The 8,749-nt window shown below is 55.3% G+C and overlaps 4 protein-coding genes across 4 annotated transcripts; 1 reads left to right on the top strand and 3 right to left on the bottom strand.

Annotated features, from left to right (window-relative positions):
* Positions 1-256: 256 nt before the first annotated feature.
* MFIFM68171_02951 (Aminoglycoside phosphotransferase domain-containing protein) lies at positions 257-1,359 on the bottom strand (the record flags this gene model as incomplete). Its single annotated transcript, XM_071058373.1, has 2 exons — positions 257-860; positions 914-1,359. 2 exons carry the CDS (start codon positions 1,357-1,359, stop codon positions 257-259), a joined length of 1,050 nt encoding a protein of 349 aa, XP_070914474.1.
* Positions 1,360-1,733: 374 nt separating this feature from the next.
* Positions 1,734-3,158, bottom strand: MFIFM68171_02950 (uncharacterized protein; the record flags this gene model as incomplete). Its single annotated transcript, XM_071058372.1, has 1 exon — positions 1,734-3,158. One exon carries the CDS (start codon positions 3,156-3,158, stop codon positions 1,734-1,736), a length of 1,425 nt encoding a protein of 474 aa, XP_070914473.1.
* A 613-nt stretch (positions 3,159-3,771) lies between these two features.
* Positions 3,772-4,839, top strand: MFIFM68171_02949 (uncharacterized protein; the record flags this gene model as incomplete). The annotated part of the gene is made up of 1 exon (XM_071058371.1): positions 3,772-4,839. The coding sequence occupies one exon, from the start codon at positions 3,772-3,774 to the stop codon at positions 4,837-4,839; it is 1,068 nt and encodes a 355-aa protein (XP_070914472.1).
* A 1,892-nt stretch (positions 4,840-6,731) lies between these two features.
* On the bottom strand, positions 6,732-8,401 carry MFIFM68171_02948 (uncharacterized protein; the record flags this gene model as incomplete). The annotated part of the gene is made up of 3 exons (XM_071058370.1): positions 6,732-6,905; positions 6,969-7,110; positions 7,185-8,401. The coding sequence occupies 3 exons, from the start codon at positions 8,399-8,401 to the stop codon at positions 6,732-6,734; spliced, it is 1,533 nt and encodes a 510-aa protein (XP_070914471.1).
* Positions 8,402-8,749: the final 348 nt, after the last annotated feature.

The following is an 8,749-nucleotide window of genomic DNA, read 5'->3' as shown; positions in this document are numbered from 1 at the left end:
TTGTGACATTGTTCAGGCTGCAGGAGCCTAATTTGTTGTAGGCGACGCCTGGCCTGTCTTGTTTATCTTGTCTGTTCCGGAATTTGGCCTCATTAGTACCCTCCCCCCGGGTTTTGATGCCCTGGGGTATGTGGTGTAGATGTGTTTTGCTGCACCGTTTCAGTGCAGGTCGGCGAGGCTGCAGATTCGGCAACTCTGATTGGGCGACTTGCTTCCGCAAACATGCGACCAGCCTGTTGTTGGAGCCCTGTCACGGTTACTCTAAGCCGTCGAACTTCGTCTGCGGATTGATGAGAAATCCATCTAATGACATCATGTTGTAGCGGCCGCGCTCGTCGTCGCCAATAGGCACTGGCTCTGGCTCGTTCGCAAGCCGGCTAGTGAAACCACTTGACAGCAATAAGCCCAACGCCCTTGCCAACTTGATCGTCCGAAGCTGATCATAAGACAACCCACCAACTTCCTGTTTAAACCGACCCCAAAAGGCGTCTTGTAAGGTGTCGTAGTCTTCGAATCGCGTCCAGCCGTTGCGGAGATGAAGCTTCCCAGTCAGGGATTGGAGGGAATGCAAGTTAAGCCCAAATGGACATACTTCAGCTTCCGCCCAATCAATGACACCAACGAGATGACAAGTCACCTCATCCACCATAATGTTGCAAGAGCCAAAATCTCGATGTAGGAGAACCATGGGTAGAGACATGATATTGTCAATCGAGTCGATGCAGGTTTGGATGATGGATTGGAATCGGGGGGGAAGCGCGGAATACAGGGCTTGTAGGTCTCTGATATAAGCCTGTTTCAAACTGGCGCGGTACTCTTGGCTGACTGGCCGAGGGGCTTTCCAAGACAGAGCCATGAAGCTGCGAAGAGGATGAGCACCAGGTCTTAACAAGTGTTAATAATGCCAACGTACTGCGCGATGTCGCCGATAATATTTTTGCGCCAGGCACGATTGTCGGGAGAGTTTTCCGGGATGTCATGTGCCAGGATGAAATCTAGATGTGTTACTCCGCGTACACGGGTCATTAGGTAGACGTAGAGCGGCTCCCCCTTCCCCTCCCCTTCTCCTACCTTGCCCTCGAAGGACAGCTTCGGTGCAAGGGACCCGTAGACCTCGTTCACTTGGGAAGTGACTTCGGCCTTGAGTGCTAGAGACTCGAGGCGGAACTGAACTACGTATTCCAGTTCAGGACCAGCATAGACGGAATAGCTGCATACGCCTTGGATTTCGACGGGAACGACATTGTCGCCGGCAAGCTCTCTTGCCCTGGCGTCGCATGCGGCGCGGGTTGCCGATGTTTTCTTGAAGAAGGCATCGATCTCCGCATCGACAGAGTACTCTGGGTACGTAGTCGTCATGGCTCTGTTGACTGATAGTGCTAGAGTGTTGGGGAGTCAGGGAATACTGAGGGAGAATGAAGGTGGGAAGGCTGGGGCCAGTGCACATCGCAGTGGCTCGTGCGTTGTAGATATGGGTCACCTGACAAGGGCCTTCTGAATGAGTTTAGTGTCGTGATGGTGAGGTACCAAACACCTGGCTGCGACCAAGCGCCCTGCACTGCTGAGACGCCCCAGAATGGCGGGCCAGCCCTAGCAAATTCAGCGGCTAGAACAACAAGTTCTGTACTTAATCTGTTAATATAGGTACCCATGGGTTTTGGCTAACTACCTACCTGCCTACCCACTGCACGCCCTTGTTCGGGTAAAACAGAGTAGAAAGAAGAACTATCTAACTACTGTGACCCATTCGCTAGAGAATGTCCATCGCCGGGAGTAATAGCGCCGTCGCCAACAGTGGCAGCACTCCTTCTCCCAATAGTCCCACTTGTTGTTGACGATGGTGCTAGCGCGATTACGGGCACAGGCAAGTCGCTCATCGTATCGATTAGAGCCCCGAGGTTGTCACCTTTTACCGTCTCGCGGCGAACCTGCCATCGCTCTTTCCTGTCCTTCAGGGATCCTTTTGCCCTATTCCAGAATTCCTTCTCGTGTGGTTTCAGCTTTGTATTTTCAAAGTAGATGTCCAACATCCGCAGCCCGAGCCCTGGGAATCTCCGCTCTGCCTCCTGGAGCAGGTCCATGGTCTTGTTTCCCTCCATCTTCCATTGCCCGCTCTCTGTCAGCGGGATGCCGTGCGCGCTGGGGGTGCGCGGCATGCCCGCTACCGTGATATTTTGGACCATGCCGACGGCGCCCACCGCAAACAGGTACCATGTATCTCGCTGGAGGCCGCTCACCGCAATCAGGAGAGCTACCCACAGGACCGCGAGTATAGGCATGGCTATCTTTGTTGCTCGTGACTCGACTCTGTCGGGGCGGACGACAGCCAGGTCCTCGAGACGAAAGCCGGCCGGCTCCGGGTACTTGGACGAGGGCCTGCTCATGATGCCGAAGCTGTGAGGATGGCCGTTCCCCCTCGTCAGAATGTAGCTCATGCCGGGTTTGTTCTTCCTTGCGTCATACTTCTCCTTCTTCCACTGCGGCAGCGAGCCGGTGACGGTGGCCAGGACACTGCCGGCGCAGGTCATGAAGAAGATGATCCAGTTGCCGTGCATCCACCAGGGGATGGCGGCGAGAACGAGCTGCACCGGCAGACACACCACAAACAGCCACGACAGCCAGTCCAGGGTAGGCTGTCCCGCGTTTGCATCGATCCAAAAGATGCGCACCGTGCTTTTCTTCTCCGACACAGAAGTGATTTCGAGGTCGCGCACCAGCCGCCAGAGGACCCATGACTCGTTCCTCTTGCGCGTCCCCGACTCCAGATTGACCACGCACAGTTCGTCCTCAGGCCTGGGCATCAGGATCCCATCGCCAAATACGGACATGACGGCATTGAACGTGTAGGCAACCCAGCCAAAGCTGAATGCGACGGGCGTGATCCAGAATCGGGTTCCGGACTGCTGGGCAATGGCCTTTTGGATGACATCGCCGCCGATGATGAGGAGGACGGACAGAATCTCGGCAGGATTTGACATTTGACTCCGGAGGTGGTCGATGGCTAGGGGAGGAGATGGAGAAGCCTTATCTTGACGCCCGTGGACGACCGAAAAACCTCGCAACTGGCGCGACAGCTCGGGCGAGGCTGTGGGTGAGGAGGTCACGAAGAGGGCAAAGACTCCGAGCAGAACTAGCTTGGAGACTACGCTCAGGGCCATATTTCACTATCGGGGGAATGGACGGCAGCTGTAGCGTGATATGGGGTCGATTCTCATGGACCACTGCATGTTTGGCAAAAACGCCCATCTCGTACCGAAACACCTACACGACGGGACTTAAGGTACCTTACCTATCTGGTCCGCATCTCGGACCCCGAATTTTCCGATTGCCTTTGCTCAGGCCTCCGCTGAACGCGATAACCGCCAGCTCGCGCCATCGGCCGAATGTCACGCCCATTGGGCGACACGGGCGGTGTGGTTCAGGTCGTATACTCGTATTGGTCATCAGCTCTCTCTACTGCGGGGTTTGCATCTGCGGGCGCACGCAGGCTCGCCGATCTGAGCATTTCAAAGAGGAAATGGACAGGCCGACTGTGCGGAAAGAGCCGGAGCCTTTCATAGGCTGGCGGGCCCCGGCATTGTCCATTGTACAGCACTGTACGCAGCAAAGTTAGGTTGTTTTTTTCCTGCGGTGGCGTGTGTCAGCTTCGCCTCCAACCCGTGCCATGCTGTCGACTTTTTAAAGAAAAAACCACACACATTTGCTCAAAGGTTTCCCTCCGCCGCGGGGCATCCGTAGCGGCGATTCATATCCTCAGGGCTCGGATTCTAAATGATCGCCATCTTGTCTCAGCTTGACATCTACTCGGTTAGCGGGGGAGAAGGCGAGAGCAGTGATGTCTCGGACTTCGAGGATTATACCCCCGTGCATATATGCCGCACCGGATGCCCCATCATCAAGGTCGACAGCGGGAAGCTGGGGAAACTGGCGGAAAGAGGGAGATCCATATGCATTGCCTTCAGACGCGAAGACCCGGCTGAGCCCTTACGGATTATCGAGTTGGATCTATCCCAAACCAGCCAGGGGACACCCAACTCCAACGCGCAATACGTCGCCATCAGCCATGTGCGGGCCGAAGGCATGGGCAACTCACGCGGGGCCGAGCTGCCGCAGTGTCGGATCCGTGAGATTCAGGGTTTTGTCGATGCTTTGACTGGCAGTGCGGCCGGGCAGACCTTCTTCTGGATCGACTCGCTGTGCGTGCCGTCGGCGGATTATCGGGCGAAAAAGCTGGCGGCGCGCCAGATCTGCCGCGTCTTCGCTTCCGCTCACAGCGTCCTGGCACTGGTGCCGTCCGTCATGTCATTCAAGTCCAGCGGCACGCCTTCTGAACGCCTGCTTGCCGTCATCGCTGCGTCGCCCTGGCCCAAGAGACTGTGGACATTCCAAGAGGGGGCAGTTGCCAACGACTTTCTCTTCCAGTTCAAGGACAGGGCGGTGGCGCTCAACCGCCTTCTGCCTACTGGTGGGGTAACGACGCCGCCGGGGTTTCCAACCGGCAACGACAAACTGGAGAGCCTATTGAACAAGATCGTCCAGTTTAGCGAGGACATCAAAGTCGACGGTTTTCCCAACCGCTTGAGCTATGGCAAGGAGGAGAACCTGAAGCTGTCGCGGCACCGAGCCAAGGCGAGGTTGAGAGGTTACCTGAGGCTCTGTTTTCTTATGCTGCCCTTGTTCCGGTACTTTGCTACCGAACGCGAGCGAATCGTGGTCCCCAAGGTGAAACTGGTCTTGGATAACGTATATGGCGCAGTGGATAGCAATGATACTGTGAGGGAACAGAGGATAAGGAGGTTGAAGAGTGTATTAGGGCTGTTGGAGGGAACGGTCGTATAGACGAAATAGACAGAAATAGAGCTTGGATGTAAATGCCGCAATTAACTCCAATGATGTGACGCTCTGAGTCGCAATGGCGATCTTAGCTGCATATCATTCTCAAGGGATATACCTCTCGAAAAGGGCATCTACGGGAGGATCTAAGAGGCTGACGTAGAAGGAGGGCCAGAGATTGAGGATTTACACTCTTGGCTACTACTTAGGGTTCCCGGTGCCACAAGCAGCCTCGAAGCCCCGTTCGGCTGCTCCAAAAGCGTGCTAAGGAACCTGCCGATCCCTGAACTGTAGCCATCTAGTGTACCCAGCAGATATTACCCAAAGGTATCTTCGCCCCTTATTCCGACTTCAGCCGTAACTTGGATAATATGAGGGATATTCAGAGCGCGAAGCCTTAGAAGAGACGCTGATTTATACACAACGGTCTATATCTCAGTCGATTAGCGTGGAAGATGACAAGATTTATTAGAACAGTTTGCCGGTTGATAGTATCCGGCACGGCCTCCTCAGCCACTAGCGTCGACTACCCCCAGTACCTCAGCCATGTTGAAGGAGGGATGCGAGTTCATTACATCTTCGATGCAGCTGTTGTATTCCCTGCGTGTCTTGTGCTTCTCGGGTGCCTTACCAAAGCATAGCTCAAGCAGCACGGCGCCCAGGCTCACCGGCGTGCGGCCGATGCGGTCGATCTGGTTGCTTATCGGTGTTGGACTGGCCTTCTCGCTATTGTGGGTATTAAGTAGGGAATCGGTATTGATGCCTTCGCAGTGTTGTGCTCCGTACGGCTGGCTAAGCCGGAGATGTAAACAGAGGCTGCTGTTACTGGTGTTATTGATACTGATATCCTGGGCCGAGGGTGTCAGCTGTAAGATTAGATAAGACCGTAGATTAGGGAGGTGGGGTTGCGTTGATGGTGATAATGTTACTATGATTACTAGAGTTGTAGGGGGAGAAATAAGAATAGGGGTCTGTGTCGTATGATTGGTTTGGCTCCTATCAGGAGGTTTTGAGTGCCTGGAGCCATCTTTAAAAGGGAGCTCCATCCCCTGTAATTGCATCTCGATCGACAAGTTTTATTTTTCTTGTAACCACACTGATCCCGCTGCTCTGAATGGGACTGGAGCCTTCAGTACATTTGGCAAATTGTTGACCGTACAGGACATTCCGAGTCCCCAGAATCCAGACCTATGGCTCCGGAGTCTGGATTTTTCACACTCCCGAGCCCAAACTCCCACCGTGGCCATTAACCTCAGGTCAGGTTTGAACTCGGCCACTGAGTAAGTGAGTATTGTATATCCCGCTACGGGTGGTATGGAAGCGGACACGAAGGATAACGGCGAAGAGTCGTCAAAATACTGCTGGTCAGGAAGATGCCAAGGCCACTGAGAAAGACATCGGCGGCTGGGGGCACGTTACTATTGCCATCTGTCAGGTCCCACAAGCAGGTCAAGACGTCAAAGCGGGCTTGACGAGTGTAAAAAAAAAAAAAAATCACCACTTCTAGAAAGAGCAGCTCGTGAACACGAAATGGTCGTCAAGCTGTGGCTAGCGTGTCCTGACGCCAAGGCAGATGATTTCCCAGAGTCTCTGGGGGTACCTGATGAGGTTTCACGTGGCGTCGCTCTCCAGCCCCGCCGGTTGTAAGCTTTTTGCAGCTTGCCTTATAAACGCACAAAAGGTTTTCAACAGCAGCCCTGACTGCGATGATCCGCGACGCAGGCTTCAATATTGGTATTATGACGAAATTAAACTATTGCGGGGAATCTCGGAGAAACTTCAGATGTTCGCTGTGCCTGCGGATTAACCATTCGCAAATGATAAACCGATGGATGGTAGGTATGGAATGCTCCTGGCCTCCTAGCCTCCATGCGTACTCCCTTCACTGCCTAGTTGAATTAAACCGCCGTCTCCTTGTGCATCGTAACGACATCTCGGCCTTCGGCCACGGGCACCACGTCCTCTACCGTCTCATCGCTGAACTTGAGATCCTCCTCGAGCGAAACGGTGTCTTTGATCTTCAGCCAGATGACGGGAGCGGCGAAGACGAGAGCACCACCAAGGAGGCCCCACTGTTGAAACCCAATAGGTTAGTCTCGTGCCGATGTCGGGTTTGTTGGGGGAAAAACACATACCGTGGCACCGAACATAGTATTGAATGGCGTCTTCAGGCCATCCAATCTCCAAAACACAGCAGCGCCGGCCGACTGGATGCCCTTGTAGAAACCCGTGAGATTGGCGGCCTTGCGGCCGGAGTTGCTGAGAGCGCCCATGTACCTGGCTCGAGTGTCAGCTAGCTGGTCCAATGTCCTGCACAACACATTCGGGATCCTCGGGATCGAAAGACGTACCAGTAGATGCAAGTCTGCCACGCAGCATCGTAGAACCCGTAGAAAATAAACAGGAACATGGGGCCGATGTACAACTCGCCGCCCATGGTCCAGTCGTATCTGGGATACTCGACATCCTCGTTTTCGACTACCTCACGAGGCGCCTGCTTCATCTGCCAGGCCCAACCGCCGCCCCAAATGACAAAGGTCAAGATGAAGAGCGCGACGAAGCTAGCCTTGGCCCGGATAGATCGCCGGACCTTGCCGTAGTCCAGCGCGTAGCCAAACACCAGGGCGCCGAGGATCTGGCTCGTCCAGTACAGCGTGTTGTTGAGCGCGCGGGTGCGCGTGTTGAAATGGGCGCCGTTGAAGTCGTTGCTCTGGTACGTGTAAAAGGTGTTGGAGGCGAAGAACATGGGGAACAGCAGCACGACCCACGGGGCTTGGGTGATGGTCTCGAGCAGGCCCTTGAACTCGGTCTTCCAGCTCGGGTTCTTCATCAGGATCACCTTGCTGCCGTCGGCGCGGCGGACATTGTTGGCATTGCAGAGGAACAAGGCCAGCACGGCGCCGCAGATGGTCAGGACCATGAAACCGACGTAGGTGCCGTCCGTGACGTCGGTGCTGCCGGTGGCGTTGATGTTCTGGCCGAGCGGCACCAGCGAGCCAATCACGGCGCCGAGGTTGAAAATGACCCAAAAGTACGAAATATAGCGGCCCTTTTTCTCCTCTGGCGGGTAGCTCATCATGATGGTCCCCTGCGCCGTCCACAGCAGGCCGGCACAGACACCGAGAAACGCGCCGGCAAACACAACGAAGCCGTGGTTCCGGGTGTGGTTGTACGACAGGAAGCTGGCGACGTAGAGCGAGTAGCCGAAGCCGCCAAAGGCAAGGGTGATCTTGACGCCGAGCATGTTGGCAAGCGTGCCGGAGAAGAAGCCGACGATGGCAAAGGTTGAGTACAGGGCCGTGTTGGCATCATTCTGAGCAGTCGCATCGACCTGTCCGCCGCCGCCGAGTCCGCTGAGGGCATTGAACATGCCGGGACACAGGAAGCAGACCATGGCAACCATGAGGAGCTGGACGATGGGCGATGCGTACCAGACCTCCTTGCCTCCAACCCTGATGCCCTTGTACATCCATCCTGCTGGGCGAGGGACCGGCTCGGTAGGGGCTGAGGCCGCCGAGGTGAGCTCGGGCGCGTCCTTCGGCGACGGGGCTTCCTTAACGTCGGCCATCGTGAGGGTCGGGTCTCGCGACTGTTGTGGGTCGGGCTCCGAATGAGCTTCTCTAAACGGTGCGTTGTCGGTCCAGAGTCCGGGGAAAGAGCCCAGACACCGGCGGGAAAAGAAGGAAGCGGATGCGGGGAGAAGTAAAGGGATGCCGGGAGGTGATCAATGGTAGTCGGTACCTGGCATTATCAATGCCTGCAAGTACTTTGGTCCCGCACGGCTAAAGCTAACGTTAAAGCTTGCTCGGAGTGCAGGGTACTGAAGTAGCATCAAGGAACGAATGGAAATGGCACGGTAATCCGAGTAAACGGGCGGATGCAACGCTGCAGCGGCAGGTAACAGTCGAGTAAGCCG

Source organism: Madurella fahalii, assembly GCF_045866475.1.
Source record: "Madurella fahalii IFM 68171 DNA, scaffold_2, whole genome shotgun sequence".
Taxonomy (NCBI): Eukaryota; Fungi; Ascomycota; class Sordariomycetes; order Sordariales; genus Madurella; species Madurella fahalii.
Note: the sequence above shows the minus strand (reverse complement) of the source record. Positions and strands in the feature narration are given on the sequence as shown.